General features: G+C 46.3%; 1 protein-coding gene across 2 annotated transcripts in view; it reads left to right on the plus strand.

Moving 5' to 3' along the window:
• Window positions 1-26,706, plus strand: part of KCNK4 (potassium two pore domain channel subfamily K member 4) — a 151,825-nt gene extending 125,119 nt beyond the window's left edge. For both annotated transcript variants that reach the window (XM_063944966.1, XM_063944967.1), the window contains exons 5-7: window positions 607-793; window positions 19,081-19,220; window positions 25,480-26,706. In XM_063944966.1, the coding sequence (XP_063801036.1) occupies window positions 607-793; window positions 19,081-19,220; window positions 25,480-25,968 (816 nt within the window). In that variant the 3' untranslated portion in view covers window positions 25,969-26,706. The remainder of the gene's footprint in view (window positions 1-606; window positions 794-19,080; window positions 19,221-25,479) is intronic.
• The last annotated feature ends 432 nt before the right edge of the window (window positions 26,707-27,138 follow it).

Here is a 27,138-nt window from a genome sequence, read left to right on the forward strand (position 1 = left end):
ATAGTTACATTAGCGTACAATGGGGTAGATTTACTAAAGTTTGGAGAGATATGATGTACCAACCAATCAGGTCCTAACTGTCATTTTTCAAACATAGGGGCAGATGTACTAGCCTTGGAGAGTGATAAAGTGGAGAGAGATAAACTACAAATCAATCAGCTCCTAACTCATTTTCAAACACAGCCTTTAACATGGCAGATAGGAGATGATTGGCTGGCTCTTTATCTCTCTCTACTTTATCACTCTCCAAGGCTTAGTACATCTCCTCCACCGCCTGGTAAATGACAGAGGCTGATTGGTTAGTACTTTATCTCTCTTCAAGCTTTGCTAAATCTCCCCTTGTACCTGTCTGCAGCGAGCATCTGGGGTTGCATTTGCATTATGTGTGGCTCAGAATCAGGGTCTGTGTGTATGAATACCATTACATTGCAAATGTACTTTCATTCAGTTTGTCCTTCTGATATAAAATGTGTTAAAAAAAAAACTGCTTGACTGGCCCGCTGTAACTGATATATGTTAAAGGTGTCTTAGTTTTAAGACATGTTGCCAGTAAAGACGAGCTCTTAGTAAATGTGTCTCATCCGTCTCTTTTTTTCCTTAACACAGAAGTGGCGTGTCTCTCCAACCATTGTACGGGTTATATCCGCGGTGCTGTTCATCCTCATTGGCTGTCTCCTCTTCGTTCTTATACCGACTTTAGTCTTCAAGGAGATTGAGCAGTGGACACTTCTGGAGGCCATTTACTTTGTAATCATCACGCTGACCACCATCGGCTTCGGGGATTATGTGGCGGGTACACATTATTATAACTGCATTATGTGGTGTATTCAATTCTCTCAATTGAATTGTTGTTCTTGCATTTTGTTTACCAAAATCTATTTTTCAGTTTTACCTTCCTGAAAATAACATGGTTTTGGTTTCAGGTTTCTATCTATTTTTTCCAATTTGTATTAATTGTGTGACTTGTGGAGATGGCTATTGGATTGTGTTAGTTATGATTTATTATTCTGGTGGGTGTTAACAGCAGTTTGACCAGGATAATAGTTTATACAGATAACTGGCAGCCATAGAGGAAGGTGTTATGGTGGAAAGAGCATTGGGTACAGCTCAGCAAATATAGAGAGACATAGAGGGTAATTCAGAGTTGATCGCAGCAGCAAATTTGTTAGCAGTTAGGCAAAACCGTGGGGGTCATTCCAACCCGTTCACACGCAGCGGTTCTTCGCTGCGGTGCGAACGGGTCTGAAATGCGCATACGCGGCTTGCGCATTGTGTGCACGCATTGTTGCTGTCGCCAGGCTATGACACTGGATACGAAGAAAGCAGTCGCAGCGGTGGCCGCAAGAAGATTGACAGAAGGAAGGCATTCCAGGGCGTCACCTGTCCTTTGGCGGCAGTTTTCTGGGAGTGGTAAGGAAAACGCAGGCGTGTCCAGAAGAACGGAGGGCGGATGTCTGACGGCAAAGCCGGCCCCATTATCGCTGAGATCGTCGCACATGGTATGTCCAGGGCTGGTCTTCTTTTACACAAAACTTTTTTAGCATAGCAGGGCTGCACAAGCGTTTGCAGCCCTGCTAAGCTATGATACACTCCCCCATAAGCGGGGATTAGTTGATCACACCAGCAGCAAAAAGTTGCTTGGTGCGATCAACTTGGAATGACCCCCCATGTGCACTGCAGGGTGGGCAGATATAACATGGGCAGAGAGAGTTAGATTTGGGTGGTGTAAAAATAAAGCAGCCAGTATTTACTCTGCACAGAAACAAAATAACCCAACCAAATCTAACTCTCTCTGCACATGTTATATCTGCCACACCTGCAGTGCACATGGGGGGTCATTCAGCAGTGCCGTAACTAGGCATTTTAGCGCTGTGTGCAAGAAACAACAGTGGCGCCCCCCCCCCCCACACACACACACACACCATGTAAGATAGGGGCAGTGTGCGCCGTAGGCGCGTGAAAAATTTATAGGGGCGTGGCTTCACGGGGAAGGGGCGTGGCCACAAAATAATAGCAATTCATACTACGGTGCACAGTAGTCTACATTATTCAAATTACGCTGCACAGTAGCGCCACTACACCAGGTAGAGCCCCTTTTATACATTACAGCAGACAGCATCCCCCTTTTTACACATTACAGCAGACAGCGTCCCCCTTTTTACACATTACGGCAGCCAGTCCCCCTTTTTACACATTGCGGCAGCCAGGACCCCTTTTTACACATTGCGGCAGCCAGGCCCCCTCTTTACACATTGCGGCAGCCAGGCCCCCTTTTTACACATTGCGGCAGCCAGGACCCCTTTTTACACATTTCTGCAGCCAGACCCCCTTTTTATACATTGCGGCAGCCAGGACCCCTTTTTACACATTACGACAGCCAGTCCCCCTTTTTACACATTACGGCAGCCAGTCCCCCTTTTTACACATTGCGGCAGCCAGGACCCCTTTTTACACATTGCGGCAGCCAGGCCCCCTCTTTACACATTGCGGCAGCCAGGCCCCCTTTTTACACATTGCGGCAGCCAGGACCCCATTTTACACATTGCGGCAGCCAGGACCCCCCCCTTTTTACACATTGCGGCAGCCAGACCCCCTTTTTATACATTGCGGCAGCCAGGACCCCTTTTTACACATTACAGCAGCCAGTCCCCCTTTTTACACATTGCGGCAGCCAGGACCCCTTTTTACACATTGCGGCAGCCAGGCCCCCTCTTTACACATTGCGGCAGCCAGGCCCCCTTTTTACACATTGCGGCAGCCAGGACCCCATTTTACACATTGCGGCAGCCAGGACCCCCCCTTTTTACATATTGCGGCAGCCAGACCCCCTTTTTATACATTGCGGCAGCCAGGACCCCTTTTTACACATTGCGGCAGACGGTGTCCCCCTGAGAGAGAGAGAGAGAGAGAGAGAATTGAAAGAGAGAGAGAAAGAAAGAGAGAGAGGGATATACTTACCTTCTCCCCGCTGACAGGCTCCTCGTGCTGGCATCTCCCTCTCGGTGCAGGCAGTGAGATGAGAAGGAGGAGGAGGGAGGGGGAGCAGGGAGCAGCAGCAGCGCTATTTGATTGGCTGTAAGCGCCGCTGCAGCATCCCCCTCTCCTTCTGTATTGGCTGCCCGGCGCTGCTATGGATGCTGGGATGAAGGAACCGCATCCCAGCATCCATAGCAGCGCCGGGCAGCCAATACAGAAGGAGAGGGGGATGCTGCAGCGGCGCTTACTACCAATCAAATAGTGCTGCTGCGGCTCCCTGCTCCCCCTCCCTCCTCCTCCTCCTTGAACCCGGCGCTGGTCTCCTCTCCCTCCAGCCGCGCACGGCGCACACAGAGGCGGCATGTAATGAGTCAATTTGACTCATTACATGCCGCTGGCCGTTGCGCCCTCAGGGCAACTGCGCTGTGTGCCAAGCCCCCTTGGCACACACGTAGTTACGGCGCTGTCATTCAGACCCGATCGCACGCTGCATTTTTTGCAGCCGTGCAATTGGGTCTGAACTGCGCATGCGTACAGTCCGCAATACGCAGGCGCGTCGCTGTCCGGCGGCGTGGGTCGCAGGACAGCGGCGGTTTCTACAGCGAAAGCGATCGCAGGGGCGATCGCAAGAAGATTGGCAGGCAGAAGGCATTTCTGGGTGGCAACTCACCGTTTCCTGGGAGTGTCTGGAAAAACGCAGGCATGTCCACCCGTTCCGGAGGAGGAGTCCTGACGTCACCAGCAGGCCGGATCTAACTTTTGTTTGTGCAGCTCTCTGCACAGCCATTCGCACCCCTCTGATGCGCTTACCCCCCTCCCCCTGTAGGCGGCGATTACCTGGTCGCAGCAGTTCAAAAAATAGCCTTCGTGCGACCAGGTCTGAATTAGGCCCATGGTTTTGCCCAACGGCTAACAAGTTTACTGCTACGATCAGGTCTGAATTACCCCATAGGGCGGGATGTACTATGCATTGCATCTGCACTGCAATACATCCCACCACCATTGCATCTGCAATGTGATACATCCCACTGGTGTTAACAACACTGGTATCTACCTATAACTATGTGATTAGTGTTTCAAAGGACAGCTCTCTCGATAAGAGCTGTCCTTTGCGATCACAGGACTGTGGGGTTTAGGACCTGAGAGTCGTTCTCTGTATGCGCAGAATGAAGTGTGTGTGTGTGTGGGGGGGGTGTGGAGGGGTGCTGGGAGGGATCCGATTGGATCCCTGTTAGAGGAAATAAGGCTTCTATTTGGTAACACATTGCCCACCGGGTCCAAGCTCCGGATTGTATTGCATTTTGGAGATTAGTACAAATGGAGTGCACCAAAATTCAGAAAATTGCATTTTGGTCACATTTTTTAGTACATCTCACTCGTGTGGTGATATCTTAAGAGGACTAGTGGAGGTGTGGCTTATAGCAAACAATCAGATTCCAGCTTTCATTTTATAGACTATACTAGATGAATGATAGCTAGAATTTGATTGGTTGCAGTGGGCCACACTGCCTTCTTTAGAAGGTTTCATCTACCCCTTCACAGGCTGATTTTTAAAAAAAATGCGCAGACAGTTCTGGATTAAGGGGGGGCCTTGGGGACAAGTACCCCGTCCCCACCTTTCTTAGGGGGCACCCCAGCTGGACCTGTTGTACAAGGACAATTCTGCCCGTTTCTAGGCTTCACATCCAGCAGCAGCAGTTACTGGGAGAGCTGCTGCTGGCGCTTGAGCTTGGAGAGAAATAGAAACGTCCTGCACCTGTCTGTACTGTGTACATGCATTGCTGCTTGCTCCACTGCCTACGGTGCCCACAGGGGAGTTGCTGAATACTCGCAGCCTGTGATTGTAGCCCCACCTACTCATGACATTAGGCCCTGCCCTCCTGCCACGATTTGCAGGCCTACTGGAAGGTGGGCAGACTAGCAGAGACGAGATTCAGCCAAGCAGGGTCTGGGGAGACTAAAGAGACCCGCCTTTCTCCCTGCTGCTAATGGCTGATAACGGTCACAGTGATTACATGGATGATGAAGTCTGGTAACTGATATGTGGAGAGCAGTATCAATTATGCACCTGCGGCCCTATTCAGAATGGATTGCATCTGAGATGCGATCACATACTGACTATTTTTGGGCCACCATGCATGCGCAACACTCGTTCTGCGCGTGCGTGGCCTGGGACGTTTTCGGGGCGGCTGTGTGACGTCACACGTGGCCACTACGACAGGTAAGATGGCCGCCTTGCGCCTGCCTTCACAGCAAGGCTGTGCAGACAGGGACAGGGAATCATCCCTTATTTTGCGGGGGCAGCAATGTGCGATCATATCGCTGGTGGCCATTTGCATGCTGGGTTGCCTTGCCCTGTGCTGGGCGGATCCCAGCATGCGATCGCAAGCAGTTGTAGTTTTGCTAATTTAGCAAAACTGCAACTGATGCTGAATGAGGGCCCTGGTAAGCACTACTGAATGATATAAAGCTGTAATAGTAGTACAGGTAGTAATAATTCTGTAGCGGCTGGAAGAATCTTAATTCTGTTGCTGCATAGTTTGTTACAAGCCTGACTGATTGCTGTTTCTCCAGTACCAAATGCTATTTTACCGCAGAGCACCGTGGGTGGTCTTCGGTAAGCCGAATGTTGGGATCCCGGCGCACAGTATACCGGAGATGGGATCCCGACACCCGGCATACCGACAGCTATTCTCACTCGTGGGGGTCCACGACCCCCCTAGAGGGAGAATAAATAGCGTGGCGCGCCGTGCCCACAGCATGGTGAGCGCAGCGAGCCCTCAAGGGGCTCCTTTGCGCTCGCCACACTGTCGGTATGCCGGCGGTCGGGCTCCCGGCGCCGGTATGCTGGTCACCGGGAGCCCGGCCGCCGGCATACCGTACTACACCCAGCACCACAGCATCTGTGAATATACTATCAGAGTGCCATCCCCACTAGACTGTGTATTTATATGTACAGATGCAGCAGGGACGTGCGTGAGCTAAATGGTTCAGGAGGCACTGGCTAACCCCAGAGCCATATTTACATGCAATATATGAGCCAAAGGGTACATCTGGGCATTATACACAGGTGCAGCAGTATAAACTCCTGGAAATCTGGTGAGTTTTGATTAGAGATGTGTGGAAAGGATACACAGGTGAGGCACTGCCTCACCTGCCATAGACTTTTTACTCCAGAGTTTGGGCTATTAAAATTATTAGAATAATGCAAAGAAGATATTTCAAACAAATTATCAGTATTTTTCATATATTTTATTCAGTCAAAACTCTGATTTAAACGTAAGTATGACAGGAAAGGCTCTGCCTCACCTGCCTCACCCCACTGCATGTCACTGAGATGCAGCCACGTAGATATATTTCTAATTAGCTAAGAGATATATATACTAGCTGTTCTACCCGTTCTTCGCATGAGAGTTTCTGATTTTCACGATTGTAAATATAAATGAGAGTTAAAAATTTGGTAGCTCTATAGAGATGTAAATTTGAGACACCTTAAAGTAAGAATTTATTAATCCATGGTTCTTGGTGTTACCCGAGGATCACCCTTAGCAGATATGGTAAAAAGTGGCAGGACCATTTTTGTAGTTTATTAAATTCTACACACTGGAGGTGCAATCCAAATTTTGATCCGATTGTCCATTTGGGCGTTATCGTTCACACAACGCAAGCCACGCATAGGTAATGACGTCATTATGTCAACACCCTTTTCATCTCCCTAGGGGAGGTTTATTACAATTCTAATTGTGCAGTTTTCCTATTTCCCACCTGCAGAATACCTACTGTATGTGAAATTTCATCTTCCTAACACATCGGGAAGTAAGAGAATTAGTGATGCGTCAGTCAGTCATCGAGGGGTTTTGCATTTTTGTAGTTTATTAAATTCTACACTGATCCCATTGTCCATTTGGGCGTTTTTCGTTCACGCAACGCAAGCCAAGTGGTAAAGGTGTACTTATGTAAACCCCCTTTTCATCTACTTAGGGAAGGTTTATTAAAATTCAAATTATGCAGATTTCCTATTTCCCACCTGCAGAATACCTATGTTAAATGTCATCTCCCTAACATATTGGGAAGTAAGAGAATTACTAGTGAATGAGTGAGGGTTTTTGTTAAATTATATATATATATATATATATATATATATATATATATATATATATATAATCTCCTAGATTTGGGGGTGCAACACAGTATGTGACCAAAAAGGCTTAATCCGTGCTTAAGACCTTTTGCACAGAGGGAAATAAACCCAGAAGCTGAGTTTGGAAAGCACCGTGTCCCTGGGAAATAAAACAGATTAGAGAAAATGGTCATGGGGGGTAATTCCAAGTTGATCGCAGCAGGAATTTTTTTAGCAGTTGGGCAAAACCATGTGCACTGCAGGGGGGGGGCAGATATAACATTTACAGAGAGAGTTAGATTTGGGTGGGTATTTTGTAGAGATGAGCGGGTTCGGTTCCTCGGAATCCGAACCCCCACGAACTTCACCCATTTTACACGGGTCCAAGGCAGACTCGGATCCTCCCGCCTTGCTCGGTTAACCCGAGCTGGCCCGAACGTCATCATCCCGCTGTCAGATTCTCGCGAGATTCGTATTCTATATAAGGAGCCGCGCGTCGCCGCCATTTTCACTCGTGCTTTGGAGATAATAGGGAGAGGACGTGTGCAGCGTTCTCTCAGTTTTGTTCAGTGTGCTGCAAATATCTGTGCTCAGTGTGCTGCAAATATCTGTGCTCAGTGTGCTTGCAAATATCTGTGCTCAGTGTGTTGAAAATATCTACGTTCTCTGCCTGAATAAGGCTCCATATCTGTGCTGCATTGTATTATATAGTAGGATGACAGTGCGGAATTTTGCTGACAAGTGACCACCAGTATTATATCAGTACGGTACAGTAGTTCACTGCTCTACCTACCTCTGTGTCGTCAAGTATACTATCCATCCATACCTGTGGTGCATTTTAGTTGTTGTGCGCAGTAGTAGGAGGACAGTGCATAATTTTGCTGACCACCAGTATATAATATATAGCAGTACGGTACAGTAGCCCACTGCTCTACCGACCTCTGTGTCGTCAAGTATACTATCCATCCATACCTGTGGTGCATTTTAGTTGTTGTGCGCAGTAGTAGGAGGACAGTGCATAATTTTGCTGACCACCAGGATATAATATATAGCAGTACCGTACAGTAGTCCACTGCTCTACCTACCTCTGTGTCGTCAAGTATACTATCCATCCATACCCGTGGTGCATTTTAGTTGTTGTGCGCAGTAGTAGGAGGACAGTGCATCATTTTGCTGACCACCAGTATATAATATATAGCAGTATGGTACAGTAGTCCACTGCTCTACCTACCTCTGTGTCGTCAAGTATACTATCCATCCATACCTGTGGTGCATTTTAGTTGTTGTGCGCAGTAGTAGGAGGACAGTGCATAATTTTGCTGACCACCAGGATATAATATATAGAAGTACGGTACAGTAGTCCACTGCTCTACCTACCTCTGTGTCATCAAGTATACTATCCATCCATACCTGTGGTGCATTTTAGTTGTGCGCAGTAGTAGGAGGACAGTGCATAATTTTGCTGACCACCAGTATATAATATATAGCAGCACGGTACAGTAGGCCATTGCTATTGATATATTACTGGCATATAATTCCACACATTAAAAAATGGAGAACAAAAATGTGGAGGGTAAAATAGGGAAAGATCAAGATCCACTTCCACCTTGTGCTGAAGCTGCTGCCACTAGTCATGGCTGAGACGATGAAATGCCATCAACGTTGTCTGCCAAGGCCGATGCCCAATGTCATAGTAGAGAGCATGTAAAATCCAAAAAACAAAAGTTCAGTAAAATGACCCAAAAATCTAAATTAAAAGCGTCTGAGGAGAAGCGTAAACTTGCCAATATGCCATTTACGAAACGGAGTGGCAAGGAACGGCTGAGGCCGTCTCCTACGTTCCTCATGACTAGTGGGTCAGCTTCACATGAGGATGGAAGCACTCATCCTCCCACTAGAAAAATGAAAAGACTTAAGCTGGCAAAAGCACAGCAAAGAACTGTGCGTTCTTCTAAATCACAAATCCCCAAGGAGAGTCCAATTGTGGGGGTAATTCCAAGTTAATCGCAGCAGGATATTTTTTAGCAGTTGGGCAAAACCATGTGCACTGCAGGGGGGGCAGATATAACATTTGCAGAGAGACTTAGATTTGGGTGGGTTATTTTGTTTCTGTGCAGGGTAAATACTGGCTGCTTTATTTTTACACTTCCATTTAGATTGCAGATTGAACTCACCACACCCAAATCTATCTCTCTCTGCACATGTTATATCTGCCCCCCCTGCAGTGCACATGGTTTTGCCCAACTGCTAAAAAATTACCTGCTGCGATCAACTTGGAATTACCCCCTGTGTCGGTTGCGATGCCTGACCTTCCCAACACTGGACAGGAAGAGGTGGCGCCTTCCACCATTTGCACGCCCCCTGCAAGTGCTGGAAGGAGCACCCGCAGTCCAGTTCCTGATAGTCAAATTGAAGATGTCACTGTTGAAGTACACCAGGATGAGGATATGGGTGTTGCTAGCGCTGAGGAGGAAATTGACAAGGAGGATTCTGATGGTGAGGTGGTTTGTTTAAGTCAGGCACCCGGGGAGACACCTGTTGTCCGTAGGACGAATATGGCCATTGACATGCCTGGTCAAATTACAAAAAAAATCACCTCGTCGGTGTGGAATTATTTTAACAGAAATGCGGTCAACATTTGTCAAGCCGTGTGTTGCCTTTGTCAATCTGTAATAAGTAGGGGTAAGGACGTTAACCACCTAGGAACATCCTCCCTTATACGTCACCTAGAGCGCATTCATCAGAAGTCATTGACAAGTTCAAAAACTTTGGGTGACAGCGGAAGCAGTCCACTGACAACTAAATCCCTTCCTCTTGTAACCAAGCTCCTCTTTGGTGGTGCAGAATTATTTAAAAAACGACAGGGGCGTGCAAGAGATGCTGTTGGTGGCCCGAAGAATTGCGGCATTCAGCCACCGCGTGCCGAAGACTGGAGCACCAGCAAACACTCCTGAACCTGCCCTGCCATCATCTGAAGCAAGAGGTGGTAACGAGGTGGAATTCAACCCTCTATATGCTTCAGAGGATGGAGGAGCAGCAAAAGGCCATTCAAGCCTATACAGCTACCTACGATATAGGCAAAGGAGGGGGAATGCACCTGACTCAAGCGCAGTGGAGAATGATTTCAACGTTGTGCAAGGTTCTGCAACCCTTTGAACTTGCCACACGTGAAGTCAGTTCAGACACTGCCAGCCTGAGTCAGGTCATTCCCCAAATCAGGCTTTTGCAGAAGAAGCTGGAGAGATTGAAGGAGGAGCTAAAACAGAGCGATTCCGCTAGGCATGTGGGACTTGTGGATGGAGCCCTTAATTCGCTTAACCATGATTCACGGGTGGTCAATCTGTTGAAATCAGAGCACTACATTTTGGCCACCGTGCTCGATCCTAGATTTAAAACCTACGTTGGATCTCTCTTTCCGGCAGACACAAGTCTGCAGAGGTTCAAAGACCTGCTGGTGAGAATATTGTCAAGTCAAGCGGAACGTGACCCATCAACAGCTCCTCCTTCACATTCTCCCGCAACTGGGGCTGCGAGGAAAAGGCTAAGAATTCCGAGCCCACCCGCTGCGGTGATGCAGGGCAGTCTGGAGCGAGTGCTGACATCTGGTCCGGACTGAAGGACCTGCCAACGATTACTGACATGTCGTCTACTGTCACTGCATATGATTCTGTCACCATTTAAAGAATGGTGGAGGATTATATGAGTGACCGCATCCAAGTAGGCACGTCAGACAGTCCGTACGTATACTGGCAGGAAAAAGAGGCAATTTGGAGGCCCTTGCACAAACTGGCTTTATTTTACCTAAGTTGCCCCCCCTCCAGTGTGTACTCCGAAAGAGTGTTTAGTGCAGCCGCTCACCTTGTCAGCAATCGGCATATGAGGTTACTTCCAGAAAATGTGGAGAAGATGATGTTCATCAAAATGAATTATAATCAATTCCTCCGTGGAGACATTCACCAGCAATTGCCTCTAGAAAGTACACAGGGATCTTGCACCTCTTTTTTTCTTTAATTTTTCTTTGCATCATGTGCTGTTTGGGGACTATTTTTTAAATCTGCCATCCTGTCTGACACTGCAGTGCCACTCCTAGATGGGCCAGGTGTTTGTGTCGGCCACTTGGGTCGCTTAGCCACACAGCTACCTCATTGCACCTCTTTTTTTCTTTACATCATGTGCTGTTTGGGGACTATTTTTTATATCTGCCATCCTGTCTGACACTGTAGTGCCACTCCTAGATGGGCCAGTTGTTTGTGTCGGCCACTTGAGTCGCTTAGCTTAACCATCCAGCTACCTTGGTGCACCTCTTTTTTTCTTTGCATCATGTGCTGTTTGGGGACTATTTTTTAAATCTGCCATCCTGTCTGACACTGCAGTGCCACTCCTAGATGGGCCAGGTGTTTGTGTCGGCCACTTGGGTCGCTTAGCTTAGCCACACAGCTACCTCATTGCACCTCTTTTTTTCTTTGCATCATGTGCTGTTTGGGGACTATTTTTTAAATCTGCCATCCTGTCTGACACTGCAGTTACACTCCTAGATGGGCCAGGTGTTTGTGTCGGCCACTTGGGTCGCTTAGCTTAGTCACACAGCGACCTTGGTGCACCTCTTTTTTTCTTTGCATCATGTGCTGTATGGGGACTATTTTTGGAAGTGCCATCCTGTCTGACACTGCAGTGCCACTCCTAGATGGGCCAGGTGTTTGTGTTGGCCACTTGGGTCGCTTAGCTTAGTCATTCAGCGACCTCGGTGCAAATTTTAGGACTTAAAATAATATTGTGAGGTGTGAGGTGTTCAGAATAGACTGGAAATGAGTGGAAATTATGGTTATTGAGATTAATAATACTATGGGATCAAAATTACCCCCAAATTCCATGATTTAAGATGTTTTTGAGGGTTTTTTGTAAAAAAAAAAACACCCTAATCCGACAAAAAAATTTCAGGGAGGTTTTGCCAAAACGCGTCCGAATCCAAAACACGGCCGCGGAACCGAATCCAAAACCAAAACACAAAACCCGAAAAATGTCCGGTGCACATCACTAGTATTTTGTTTCTGTGCAGGGTAAATACTGGCTGCTTTATTTTTACACTGCAATTTAGATTGCAGATTGAACTCACCACACCCAAATCTATCTCTCTCTGCACATGTTATATCTGCCCCCACCCACCCTGCAGTGCACATGGTTTTGCCCAACTGCTAAAAAATTTCCTGCTGCGATCAACTTGGAATTACCCCCATAGGCAGGTGGCAATATCACACAGAAGAAATCACAGGCTGTGGCCACAGAGTAAATGTGAAGCAAATAGGAAAGAGAAGAAACCAAGGTGATCACCCAAGTTCTTGGGCCACTCTGTGCTGCCAGTGGATGATGTGAAACGATCTTTGGCCTAGAAAATTACATTAACGTCCTTATTGAGGTTATAATAAAAGGAGGGTATTAGATGACCCAGTACAGAGCTTCGGGCAACCCCCAAGGCAGGAATATAGAATAGATGAAGAGAAAATATTAACTCAAAGAACAAAGTGACCAGGAATATGAAGAGAACCGTGTAACAACTGTATCTGAAATGAATGGAGCCTTAGAAATTTTAGTGCTTAGAGCAGGCATTCCCAACCACGGTCCTCAAGGCACACCAACAGTGCAGGTTTTAGTGATATCCAGGCTGCAGCACAGATGTTAAATCAAAATAACTGAGCTACTAATTAAGTCACCTGTGCTGAAGCCTGGATATCACTAAAACCTGCAGTGTTAGTGTGCCTTGAGGACCGTGGTTGGGAATGCCTGGCTTAGAGAGTGTTCAGCAGCAACAAAATTACCTCAGAGATCAGTCAGAAAAATATCTTTATTTGGAAACGGACAGCCTAAGTAACTTTGCATTGGGCATTCACATGAGGTCTGCAAAACCCCCAAAAAACTGTTCAGTTTCCATAAGGCACTGACAGTTAGATATTTGGGAGCCTAAATTTTCAAGGGGTACTCACAAATATTAAGGATCCCTGGGATTTAACATTTAGGACACAGGTTCTCAAACTCGGTCCTCAGGACCCCACACAGTGCATGTTTTGCCGGTCTCCTCACAGAATCACAAGTGACATAATTAGCTCCACCTGTGGACCTTTTAAAATGTGTCAGTGAGTAATTAATACACCTGTGCACCTGCTGGGTTACCTGCAAAACATGCACTGTGTGGGGTCCTGAGGACCGAGTTTGAGAACCACTGATTTAGGCAATGCAGTATAAGCTATCACTCTTCCTACAGCTCTTTGCTCTTTTTTGAGTCCATCTCCTGACAACTGGATAATAGTAAATGTCTGTGAAAAAGGAGAGTTATGGTAGACTTACCATTGTTAACTCTCTTTCTGCGAGGTACATTGGGTTCCACAGGGAAACATTGGGTGTAGAGTGGATCTTGATCCAGAGGCACCAACAGGCTTTTTTTACATTTATTTACTGTAATGCTAAATTTTCTCTCCCTGTACTGTCCTTTGTACGGCGCTGCAAAACACTTGAGTTGGTGATCCATATCCATTGTATTCATATCATCAGAACATTGCGACCATCGGGACTTGGACCTGGGAGGGGGGGGGGGGGGGTTGTGGGTTGTTGGAGTTAATCTACATTCTCCCAGCTGCTAATGTCTGCAGCCGCTAGGTACGGGATCCAGCAGTGATCGGCAGTAGGGCAAACACTGGGGGCAGGGAAGCAGAGGGTCCTTCTGAGAGCAACAGCTGTGGGAAGATTCTCTTCCTGCAGCCGCCCACATCTGCACATCTGATTGGTTGCATCGTTTGCAACCAGATCCGATAACGCTCTGCCTCCTCCCCCTCACTCAGCTCCTCCACCTCACTCACCTCCTCCACCTCACTCACCTCCTCCCTCTCACTCACCTCCTCCCTGTCAGTCACCTCTGACTGGGACATAATAATGACAAACAACAAATAACACTAATAAAAAAAAACACAAAACACACTCCTCCACTACCACTGCACACCAACCACACACACAAACAATGACAATAGACTGAAAGTAAAATGCACAAACACTAAAAATGACACAAACTTTTAAGAGACTACACAACAATTACCACAAGACTACTTACACACACAATACAGCACTCAACAATCGCAAGAAACCTCCAAAACCGACCAACAAATCACCAACTCCAAAACACCAACTTCCTCTCACCTCTCCACTAGCTAAACCCACGAGGTGCGGCTGGTTGGGGGCGTTTTTATACTAATGAGGACAGACATTCCTCCATGACAAACACAACCAATCACGGACGAGTGACGAAAACGAAAGTAAGAAAATAACGCGGCCGGGAAGGGTCAAAAGCACTGCCGTGGAAATTAAAGATATACGAATTCGTAAAAAGACCAACAAAATATGGCCGAAAAAACAAGGGTGGTCATTCCGAGTTGTTCGCTCGGTAATTTTCTTCGCATCGCAGCGATTTTACGCTACCTGCGCATGCGCAATGTTCGCACTGCGACTGCAGCAAGTAAATTTGCTATGCAGTTAGGTATTTTACTCATGGCATTACGAGGTTTTTTTCTTCATTCTGGTGATCGTAATGTGATTGACAGGAAGTGGGTGTTTCTGGGCGGAAACAGGCCGTTTTATGGGAGTGCTTGAAAAAACGCTACCGTTTCTGGGAAAAACGCGGGAGTGGCTGGAGAAACGGAGGAGTGTCTGGGCGAACGCTGGGTGTGTTTGTGACGTCAAACCAGGAACGACAAGCACTGAACTGATCGCACTGGAACAGTAAGTCTCGAGCTACTCAGAAACTGCACAGAGAAGTCTTTTCGCAATATTGCGAATCTTTCGTTCGCAATTTTGATAAGCTAAGATTCACTCCCAGTAGGCAGCGGCTTAGCGTGTGCAAAGCTGCTAAAAGCAGCTTGCGAGCGAACAACTCGGAATGACCACCAAGAGTCGGCCGCGATCACATAAAATATATTACGAATGACATCGACATCGGAAAATACGAAAACACAAATTACGAACGCTTAGTAAATGAGTGTTGTAAAAAAAACAAAAAGTTGCAAATTCACACTACCGATGTCAGTCGTGTTTCAACTTCAAACAAATTCTGAACATTACGAATCTTAGTAAATATACCCCATAGAGTGTTGAATTCCACCTCGTTACCTTACCACCTCTTGCTTTAGTTGATGGTGGGGCAGGTTCAGGAGTGTTTGCTGGCGCTCCAGTCTTCGGCACGCAGTGGCAGAATGCCGAAAGTGGCCTGCAATTTTTCGGGCCGCCAACAGCATCTCCTGCACACCCCTCTCATTTTAAAAAAAATTCTACACCACCAAATTAATTGTATGTGCAAAACATGGGACATGCTGGAATTTGCCCAGATGTAATGCACGCACAATATTGGTGGCGTTGTCCGATATCACAAATCCCCAGGAGAGTCCAATTGGAGTAAGCCATTCTGCGATGATGTTCCTCGGTTTCCGTAAGAGGTTGTCAGCTGTGTGCCTCTTTAGGAAAGCGATGATACATAGCGTAGCCTGCCTAGGAACGAGTTGGCGTTTGCGAGATGCTGCTACTGGTGCCGCTGCTGTTGTTGCTGCAGGAGGCCATACATCTACCTAGGGGGTTTTTACAGTCATATAGTCCTTAGTCTGCCCTGTTCCACTTGTCCACATGTCCGTGGTTAAGTGGACACTGGATACAACCGCATTTTGTAGGACACTGGTGACACATTCTCGGTATCGCCTGCCTAGAGAAGTGGAACCTAGATGGGATTTGATACCGGGGACACAGTACCTCATGAACTAATGGTGGATACCGGACGCACCTCTAACACCAACATAGCTGTCAAGGCCTCAGTTATCCGCTTTGCAAAAGGATGATTGCTGTCATATTTCATCTTCCTCACAAAGGACCGTTGGACAGTCAATTGCTTACTGGAAGTAGTGCAAGTGGACTTCCGACTTCCCCTCTAGAATGACGATCGACTCCCAGCAGCAACAACAGCAGTGGCAGCGGCAGCAGGCGTACCACTCAAGGACCCTATGGAGGAATCCCGTTTAGGAGAAGACTCCTCAGTCTTGACAGTGACATGGCCTGCAGGACTACGGACGTTCCTGATGGAGGATGAAGTTGACGTTGAGGGAGTTGGTGGTGTGGCTTGCAGGAGCTTGGGTAAAGGAGGAAGAATGGATTTAGGTGTCAGTGGACTGCTTACGCTCTTACCCAAAGTTTCACAACTTGACACTGACTTCTGATGAATGCGCAGCAGGTGATGTATAAGGTAGGATGTTCCTAGGTGGTTAACATCCTTACCCCTACTTATTACAGATTGACAGAGGCAACAGATGGCTTGACACAGATGGATTTGTGGAGAAATAATTCCACACTGAAGACGTGTCTTTTTTGGTAGTTTGCCCAGGCATCACAATGGGCTTCTTCGTCTCAAGGACAACAGGTGTCTCCCCCGGTGCCTGACTTAAACAAACCACATCACCATCAGAATCCTCATTGTCAACTTCCTCCTCAGCGCCAGCAACACCCATATCCTCATCCTGGTGTACTTCAACAGTGACATCTTCAATTTGAATATCAGGAAGTGGACTTTGGGTGCTCCTTCCAGCACTTGCAGGGGACGTGCAAATGGTGGAAGGAGCCACCTCTTCCCATCCAGTGTTGGGAAGGTCAGGCATTGCAACCGCTGACACACTTAGACTCTCCTTGGGGATTTGTGATACCATCTCAGAACGCACAGTTCTTTTCTGTGCTCTTTCCAGCTTAACTCTTTTAAATTTTTCTAGCGGGAGGATGAGGGCTTCCACCGTCATGTGAAGCTGAACCACTAGCCATGAACATAGGCCAGGGCCTCAGCCGTTCCTTGCCACTCCGTGTCGTAAATGGCATATTGGCAAGTTTACATTTCTACTCAGACGATTTAAATTTATTTTTTTGGTTCTTTTTACTGAACTTTGGCTTTTTGGATTTTACATGCCCTCTACTATCACATTGGGCATCAGCCTTGGAAGACAACGTTGATGGCATTTCATCATCTATGTCATGACTAGTGGCAGCAGCTTCAGCACTAGGACGAAGTGGTTCTTCTTGATCTTTCCCTATTTTATCCTCAAAATCTTTGTTCTCCATTATTTTTTGGGAGTTATACGAGACAATATGCAGCACAGGAATGACTGGAATGACTGATGAGACAGGACACTTCCACTGGTCTGATGCAGCACAACACAACAATACTGTAAGGGACTTGTGGTTGTTATTATTAATATACGGCAGCAGTGGACATATAGCAGCAGTGTATATCATCACTGGAATGACTGATGACACAGGACACTACCACTGGTCTGATGCAGCACAACACAACAACACTGTAAGGGACTTGTGGTTGTTGTTATTATTATTATACGGCAGCAGTGGACATATAGCAGCAGTGTATATCATCACTGGAATGACTGATGACACAGGACACTACCACTGGTCTAATGCAGCACAACACAATACTGTAAGGGACTTGTGGTTGTTATTATTATTATTATTATTATTATTATTATTATTATTATATGGCAGCAGTGGATATATAGCAGCAGCGTATATCGTCACTGGAATGACTGATGACACAGGACATTACCACTGGTCTGATGCAGCACAACACAACAACACTGTAAGGGACTTGTGGTTGTTGTTGTTGTTGTTGTTGTTGTTGTTGTTGTTGTTGTTGTCATTATTATTATACGGCAGCAGTGAAAAATATAGCAGCAGCGTATATCGTCACTGGAATGATTGATGAGACAGGACACTACCACTGGTCTGATGCCGCACAACACAACAACACTTTATACAGCTACACTGGATATATGGCAGCAGAGAAACCCAACACTGTGACTGGCTGGACTGATGCAGCACAATACACTGACTACACTGACTGGACTGAATAGCACAACACAGCACCACTTTATACAGCTACACTGGCAGGAGAAGACCAACACTGTGACTGGCTGGACTGATGCAGCACAATACACTGTGACTACACTGGACTGGACTGTGCAGCACAACACAGTACAAGACTTACCACCCCACTTTCCCACCCCCACACAGACACTGGAGGACGGTGACATGTCCTCTCACTACACTCTCCGAGACTGGAGTGAAAATGGCCGCGACGTGCGGATCCTTATATGAAATCCAAATCCTGCGAGAATCCGACAGCAGGATGATGCAGTTTTGCCGCGTTCGGGAAAACCCGAGCCTGTCTCGGATCCGGGCTCGGAAGGCAAAGTCCGGTAGGGTTCGGTTCTCTGAGAACCGAACCCGCTCATCTCTAGTGTAAACCATTATTTCAAAACCCAGTTCTGAAAAACACCTGTGGCCAGGGCACCCACCAGGGGGGTGCCGGGGACACAATTGTCCTGGGCCCTGCAGCTCTGACAGAGTGGAGGATCTGGGCTGCCTGCTACTGAGAGGGTCCCCGCTCTTAGTATTGACAAAGTCCCTCCCAAAATGGCTGCAGCCTCATAGGAGACAGGGAAGTGTCAAGGGCATTACTGTGTGGGCTTATTATGGTGGGGCATAACTTTGTGGGGCATAATATAGTTTTGGTTATTTGCACAGAAATTATATATAATTTTACTGATTTATTTAATTTATTTTTGTGGAGGCGCTGCCTATTTTGTCAGTCCTGGGCCCCACAATTTCTGATGGCAGCCCTGCCTGTGGCACTACAAGTGGCAGCATGCTTCACATGTGAATTAAGTTTCCAGGTACCGTATACAAACCAGCAAGTAAATCTACCCCTTAGTATTCAAAACATATTTTTAATAAGAAGATAGATATCTAACATTTATTGAAGTGGTGAGACTCAGAGCTTAGGTTTTGTTAGTGATTCTTCAGATTCATTACATTAGTCATCATAATCACTTTTGTTATTGGTAGTTGTATTATGCTATATGTAATATCAAAGTGTGGGTGCTGATATTTCCCATGTTATTTTGCAGGTGATGGTGCTGGCAATGAGCACACGTGGTACAAACCACTTGTCTGGTTCTGGATATTGCTTGGACTTGCCTACTTTGCTTCTATCCTAACAATGATTGGGAATTGGCTGAGAGTTCTGTCCAGAAAAACGCGAGCAGAGGTAACAACAACCCACAGAATAAAAGTGCACGTTTTACAACCATTCCTAACTACTCATGCACCGTTTGGAGTCTGGACTCCTACTGGTACTATATAAAGGAGTCTGGGGATAGTAGTTCACCTTGGCAAATCCCACCCACTTCCTTGTGAAATTGGTGAGTTAGGGGGGGACAATGGTGGGATTTTCAGAGAATTGTGTCATCTCTGCCATGATCCTCTTTTTGAATCCTGTTATTTGCATAATTATATTGTGGTAGGTGGGGTATAATGATGCCTATTGCCTAGTCCCACCCCCAGAGTGATTACATCTTCCTTTAGGGAAGTCTCCTGGAGGGGAAAATGAAAAAGTTTGAAGTATTATTTAACTTGTGTCACTTCACTACAAGTGGCTCAACGAGTTTGGTAAACAGAAACTGTGCTTTCTTTCATATGGCTCTCAGTCGCACTTTCCATCAGCGTCTAGTTAGCAAGTTGATCTCACTAGTCCAGTTTAAACAAAAATGTTTAGTAATATACTGTACAGACCTGCTGATTCTTCAGAGTGAGGCTATTTTAGTGCAGTATCACCAAATGGTTGGACATGTTAGGGTAATTTCTGTGGTCAAATAGCAGCTAGTGAGGGCTTTGAGGAGAGTTTAGAAATTCGTATCCGAAAGAGACTTTTTCTTTAAACATCAGATTTTCTCTCTGCATACTCTGTGTCACTGTGATGTCACTTTATACATTCTTTTAATGACTACATTTCTTGCTGAACAATCACAAAATGACCACATTTTGTGTTTTCTCTGCTTTGATGGGATACGGTCATTAGGTCAACAAGACTTAGGTCGACAGTCATTAGGTCGACCTGCATTATGTCGACATGATCACTAGGTCAACATGGTCATTGGGTCGAAATGAAAAAGTTCGACATTAATGTTTAACTCTTTTTTTTTACTTTTTCATACTTTACGATCCACGTGGACTATGATTGGGAATAGTAACCTTGCCCGAAGCATGGCGAGTGAAGCGAGCCATGCAAGTGGACCCGGTGCACTAATTGGGGTTCCCCGACACTTTACAAAGAAAACGACACAAAAAAACAAAAAAAACTAATGTCGACCTTTTTCCATGTCGACCTAGTACATGTCAGCCTAATGACCATGTCGACCAATAGTGGTCGACCTAATGACTGTCGACCTAAGTCTTGTCAACCTAATGACCCATACCCGCTATGATGCAGTTTCTTTCAATATGTCCAATTCCTCAGAGCACGAGCCTTGGTATGCTTGCCTCATTGCAAGCATTGCCAGCTGTCTTTCTCTTATTAGCTCTGCAAAAGACTTCCACTAAGTGCCTTGACTGTACACTCTTCTCTTCTCATTCCAGAGACTCTCTTAAAATCTTTTTTTTAAAATTCCCTTATGTTTTTCCTTTTTTCCATATCAATTTTCTTTATAGAAGGATGACTCTAACATCTCACAATGTGTTCTAGAAACATTGTATACCTCCCAACAGTTGTGAGCCAGGGAGTGTGACTCTGCATACGCCAAAGGTGCTTGTGAGAAAAGGGGTGTGGCCTCCTGATATGGGGGAATTGTCACAACCCCCCCCCCCCCCCCGCCATTTTTCTTCATGGTGGGGGCATACCCAGTGCTTCCTGAGCTGTTAAACTGACCCCAGTCTTTCTCTGCAGCTGTTAGTTGCCACACACATGCACTCAGCATTTGTTCACTTGAGGTGGAGACCTCCCAACCAACACCCCTGCATGTATGACAGCAATACAGTGGCTGAAAATCTTGGCTGTCTTGCCAATATTGGGACAGTTGGGAGGTCTGCCTTTGTAGCAGGTTGTTTTAAGCTACCCCATACTTGCCTGCTCTCCCAAAATGTCTGCTGGAAGACCCACAGACTCACAAAAGGGCGAGTTGCCCCCTTGCTAAGCTCCCGTCCTGCCATTCCAGCGCTGACCTTACATGACATTTGTTTTCTTTACAGACACTATTTCTGATTTTGTAACTTTCCACAGTGAGACTGGGATCTTCACACACCCGTGTGCAAGCTTTTGCAAATATCAAATTCTGTGTTTTTCTTTACCATGTTTTCTTGCTATAAGAAGAACAGTAACCACATCCAGAGCCGGCCATAGGCATAGGCAAACTAGGCAATTGCCTAGGGCATTTGATATGCCATGGGGCATCAGCAGCTTCTGCTGATTAAAATGATATGTGGCATGCCTATATTCTGTGTGTAGCATTTCATATGCAGATACAGCTACAGTCTCACACAGTATATAGGCATGCTGCATATCATTTTAATCAGCAGAAGCTGCTTGTGCATCCTAGCCACATAGCAATGCAAATAAGATGCGTTTTCATTAAAAAAAATGTGCCCGACGTTAGCATTGAGGCAAGATTTATGAGGACACATCTGTATTCAAGCAGAGGCAGAGGTCACAGTGTTAGTGGCAGTGTGAGTGCTGTGTGCGGATGGGTTGGTTGTGCAGTAGTGTTCAGAATATGTGTAAGGAGCATTATGTGTGTCATGTAAAAATGCATTGATAATGTGCAACATATGTGTAAGGGGCACTGTGTGTCATTATGTGTATAAGGGCATTAATAATGTGCGGCATATGTGTAACAGGGTACTACTGTATGTGTATCATTATGTGTATAGGTGCACTAATAATGTGCAGCAAATGTGTAGAGGGGACTATGTGTGTCATTATGTGTATAAGGGCATTAATACTGTGCTGCATATGTGTAAGGGACATTACGTGTAAAAGGGCATTAATAAAGGTTGTCATAATGTGTAAGGTGCATTATGTTTGAAAGGACATTAATAATGTGTCTCATGTGTAAGGGGCATTACTGTGTGGCATTATGTGTATAAGGTGCTCTACTATGTGGCGTTGCGTATAGAAAGGGCACTACTGTGTCGTCTAATGTGAATAAAGAGCAATAGGGTGTGGTGTAATGTGAATAAGGAGCAATTCAGTGTGATGTAATGTGAATAAGGGGCTCTACTGTGAGGAGTAACGTTTATAAGGTAAAGTGATACTACTGTGGGATGTAATATGAATTATGGACACTATCGCATGATCAAATGTGAATAAAGTTGCAGTACCGTGTGGCGTAATTGGAATTGGGGTTACTATTGTGTGGTCATGCCCCTTGCCAGCAAAAACACACCCCTTTTTGGGCTGTGTGCCAAATGTGCGAACTGTTCCTATTTAAAATATAGGGGTACAAACCCCAAAATAAGGACTGCTATGGATGAGGGGTGATGGTGCTGGGAAAGAGGTGCAAGGTCAGAGGCGGAACCAGCGGTGGTGCTAGGGGGCACCAGCCAAAATCTTGCCTAGGGCATCATATTGGTTAGGGCCGGCTCTGACCACATCATACACATTTATACAGCAAAGGACTTTACTGACGGAGGAGGTGTTGCACTACAATGACAACAATAACTGTAATTCTCCCTGCAAAGAAGTCTATTACTACTCTGCACAGGTTCTGGACCACACCCCAAGTTCCCAGTTCTTGATTATACAAATTCTCAAACTTTTCAGATTCAAAAAACATAATTAGGTTCTTATCTCTTAATCCCTTCTTTGTGTCTGAACACATTTGTATCACAGTAATAAAGCAGCCTAGTGCACAAAATACTTTCCAGCTTTTCATTTATAGTTGTATAAATCACTTACTTTCTTAGAAAAACAGCAATCTTTACTGCAACTGAGCAGCTCCCAGATGCATTGCTTTTCTTCTTTTTTTTAAGAGATTCATGTCCTTGCGATACTGGCAATAATAACATCTGGGGACAGAGGCGTCACTCACCTCCTTTGCACCCGGTGCGGCCGCAGGCGCAAAAGGGGCATGGCTTCATGGGAGGGGGCATGGCTAAGCAGCGGCCCCATGGGGGCATGTCTTTATAGGAGGGGCGTGGCTAAGTGCCCCAATCTGCGTTTTTGTCACTCCGGGGGTGCGGGAGTTGCGGGCGTAGACTAGCGTGTCTCTGTTTCTTGCTCCTACACGGTGACAAAAGCTGGGTTGCTGCACGTAATGTTACAGTGCAGCACCCGGCTCCTATCACAGGGCAGGAGCCAGCACTTTGGTGTCACCCCTCGGCGGGTGACACCTGGGTGCGGGCCGTACCCCCCTCACCCACCTTGTGACGCCACTGTCTGGGGTTAAACTCTCCATCACCTTGTACATCTTCACATATACACAGCAAACATTTTAACAACTTTGGTCACCTGCCACCACCTTCCTAGGTATATTGCAGGTGCACCTATTACTTCACTAAATATACTAGTATCACGGACCTGTCATTCGCTGGGTCCTTTGTTATTGTGTCATCCTCAGGTTTCTTTGGAAAGTTTTTATACTCTTTTCCCCCACCTTCCCATCTCTATCCTTTTCTTATCCCCTAGTCTTACTGCCCCTCTCTTTTTTGTCTATCTCCCCCTTCCTTTCTTCTAAAGGGGTCTGTACCGCTTTTTTAGCTCCCACCCAGTGGTGCAAGTAGAAAAAATGTCTTACAGGTACTGTGTGTGCGCACTAAAAATGGATGTGGCCAAATGCCACATGGTGCATCGCCAATGAAAATGGAGGGTGATGCATATATGGGGGGAGGGGCAGATACACATATGACCCCAATAGTGCCAGATATACATTACCCCACAGTGCCAGATATACATTGCCCCACAGTGCCAAATACACATTGCCTCACTGTGCCAGATACACAAATGCCCCCAGAGTGCCAGATATACATTGTCTCACAGTGCCAGATACACATTACCCCATAGTGCCAGATACACAAATGCCCCCAGAGTGCCAGATACACATTGCCCCACAGTGTCAGATACACAAATGCCCCCAGAGTGCCAGATATACATTGCCTCACAGTGCCAGATATACATTGCCTCACAGTGCCAATACACAAATGCCCCACTGTGTCAGATATACATTGCCCCCCAGTGCCAGATACAGAAATGCCCCCACAGTGCCAGATATGCCCCCAGTGCCAGATACAGAAATGCCCCCAGTGCCAGATACACATGTCCCCCCAGTGCCAGATATGCCCTCAATGTTAGATATGCCCCCAGTGCCAGATATGCCCCCAGTGCCAGATACACATGTCCCCCCAGTGCCAGATATGCCCCCAGTGCCAGATACACATGTCCCCCCCGTGCCAGATATGCCCCCAGTGCCAGATACACATGTCCCCCCCCCGTGCCAGATATGCCCCCAGTGCCAGATACACATGCCCCCCCCCCCCCCCGCCCAGTGCCAGATATGCATGCCCCCCTAGAGCCAGATATGCCGACATGGCCAGATATGCTCCCAGTGCCAGGTATACATGCCCCCCTTCCCCTGCTGCTCACCGCTGCTGCTGTTGTGTGTGTGTGTGTGTGTGTGTGTGTGTGTGTGTGTGTGTGTGTGTGTGTGGAGGAGAACGCAGCCTGCGCCTCTCCTGCCCCTCAGACTCCAGCGGGTGTCTTAGTTCAATTCAGCGCCAATCGTGAGCCAATCAAAGCTCGCGGTCCAGCAGCCTTGGCTGCCGTCCGCGAGCTCTGATTGGCTCGTGGGTGGCGCTGAATTGAACTAAGACACTGAGGGGCAGGAGAGGCGCAGGCTGCGCTCTCCTCCCCTCACATCAGCGGCGGTCTGTAGCGGAGGGAGGGAGGAAACGGCGAGAAGCGGCGGCCCGGTGGCGTGGGTATGGCGTACCCATGGCTAAATTCTTGAGGGTACGCTGTACCCACCTGTACCCGCACACTTGCATCGCTGCTCCCACCACAACTGTTATAGTACCCTGGTTAAAGTATCAAGCAGTGAAAAGAGAAGAGAAGTTGCCCATTACAACCAATCAGATTCAAGTTAGCATTTATCAAGTACATTCTATAAAATGATGGGTAGATGCAACTTCTCCATTGGCCCTCTTTTCACTGCTTGAGACATCAACCCAGTGCCCTGGATCACTTTGTATTAGACATGTGTGGTTTGGTTCTCTAGAAATCCAAACCCACCTGAATATGGTGGTTCCGAAGCGAACTAAGGTAGGGTGACCATAATATCATATTATATATATATATATATATATAGCGTGATATTACAGTGCACTTTTTCTGAGAAGTGAATAAATTGTAGCCTAGATATTTACTTATGTATTCATAAGACTGTTGATGTATAATAAATGGGTGGTGTACATAAAGACAGGCATATGAGAAAATGAAGTAGAAGATTTATTAAAGTTCTTTTGATTCTCTTCTTTTGCAGATGGGTGGTTTAACAGCTCATGCAGCAAACTGGACAGCAAATATGACTGCTGATATGAAGCTTCCCCACCGCGGGATCAGCCTTAACTTTCAGGAACGAATGCAGCGGCAGAAAGGAGTACGTGAGCCAGGAGAACTAGAAAAGGACGATGAAGAAGAAGAGGAGGTGAAAGGGGATCATCATGCAAGAGAAAACGAAGACTCCCAAAAGCCTCCAGTTTCTACCCCTATCACCACACAGACACCACCACTCACTCCCGCTCTCAGAGCAGAGGATGCTGGGAAACGCGTCATGGAGTGGGGGGAAAACATGGCTTTTATTGATGAATCGTCAGATACGCAGAGTGAGAGGGGCATGGGAGAGGAAGAGACAGGAGATGAAAAAGGGAAAGTATTAAAAACCAAGAGGAGAAGGAGGACAGGTGGAAGGGGGGTCAAGGGAGATAATAATCCAGCTACACGGAATCGAGATAAAGGGGAAAGTGGTTAGAAATGGAATTTGCCTTAATATTAAGATTCTGCTTTAATAAATTTCAACCCTACCAAAGTGCCACACCCTCCCTGCACTGTATTACCATACTGTCCATCAATTACTACTTCTACAGTATATATTTACCTGCTGGCTAATGTTTCCCATAACTATTGCATTAGTCACTTGACTAGTGTTTGTTTACAAGGTGATTTGTAACTTTAGCCAGATTATTTTGATACTCAGCTGGCTATTTTCAATAATAAACTGATTTTCTACTTTCCCTCAATTATACATATCCAAGAGGTAAATGTTGGCTGTATGTATCAATGCCACACAATCACAGAGTTACTGCTGCACTGTTACTTATACACTGGATCGGTGGTTCAAACACATAAATATGTAGCATACCAACACATACGGAAAAAGCAGGACGCAGAGTCTAACCCTACTGCAGCATGTTATCATAACACAGACCTTGCGATGCTGGTTCCCTTTCACATCCGTGCACTGCTGAAGCAACATGACTGCACAGGAGGATGAGCACATGCTAAAAATACTCACAAATGATCACTACATTGGGAAATGACACACATACTACTCATGACATATTTTTAAATGGATACTTTGTTCATGCTTATATAATTGGATGCTGATACTTGAGGGTGGGAGAGGTTTATGTGATTGATAAATGATCTGTAATAAAGAGGTTTAATGAGCTGTCTGTGCGGCTGCAGATTAAATGCTGTTTGTCTCATGTGCTGCCAAGGACTGCAATTTGTATTCTAGATACACTCTTTACTGCAGCCACTGCTCTGCCTTCCATTATGTCTCTTCCAGAACTATAATCACATCTGGCATATGTCCAGGTATTCTTTCCCTATCCTCTTCTCGCATCTTGTCTCATCACTGGATCAATTTGTGAACTTCTGCTCAATCTCTCATTCCATACTGTTCTCCGGCCTGTCCTCATCTACCCCTAACACGGCAGCTCCTGAAGTGGCCACATCAGTGCTGAACAGTACTGAAGACACTGTCACCTGTAATAACAATTTCTGAACTGACTTCGTAATTCATCCTGTTTGTTATCTTTCTATACGTTGTTATTTTGTACACTCTTTTCCTTTTGCCTGTCTCCTTTTTCTCTCACTGACAGCTCTATTGGGGCTGAAAGAGTTAAAGTTTAATCCA

This window comes from Pseudophryne corroboree, chromosome 11 (assembly GCF_028390025.1).
Source record: "Pseudophryne corroboree isolate aPseCor3 chromosome 11, aPseCor3.hap2, whole genome shotgun sequence".
Lineage (NCBI taxonomy): Eukaryota > Metazoa > Chordata > Amphibia > Anura > Myobatrachidae > Pseudophryne > Pseudophryne corroboree.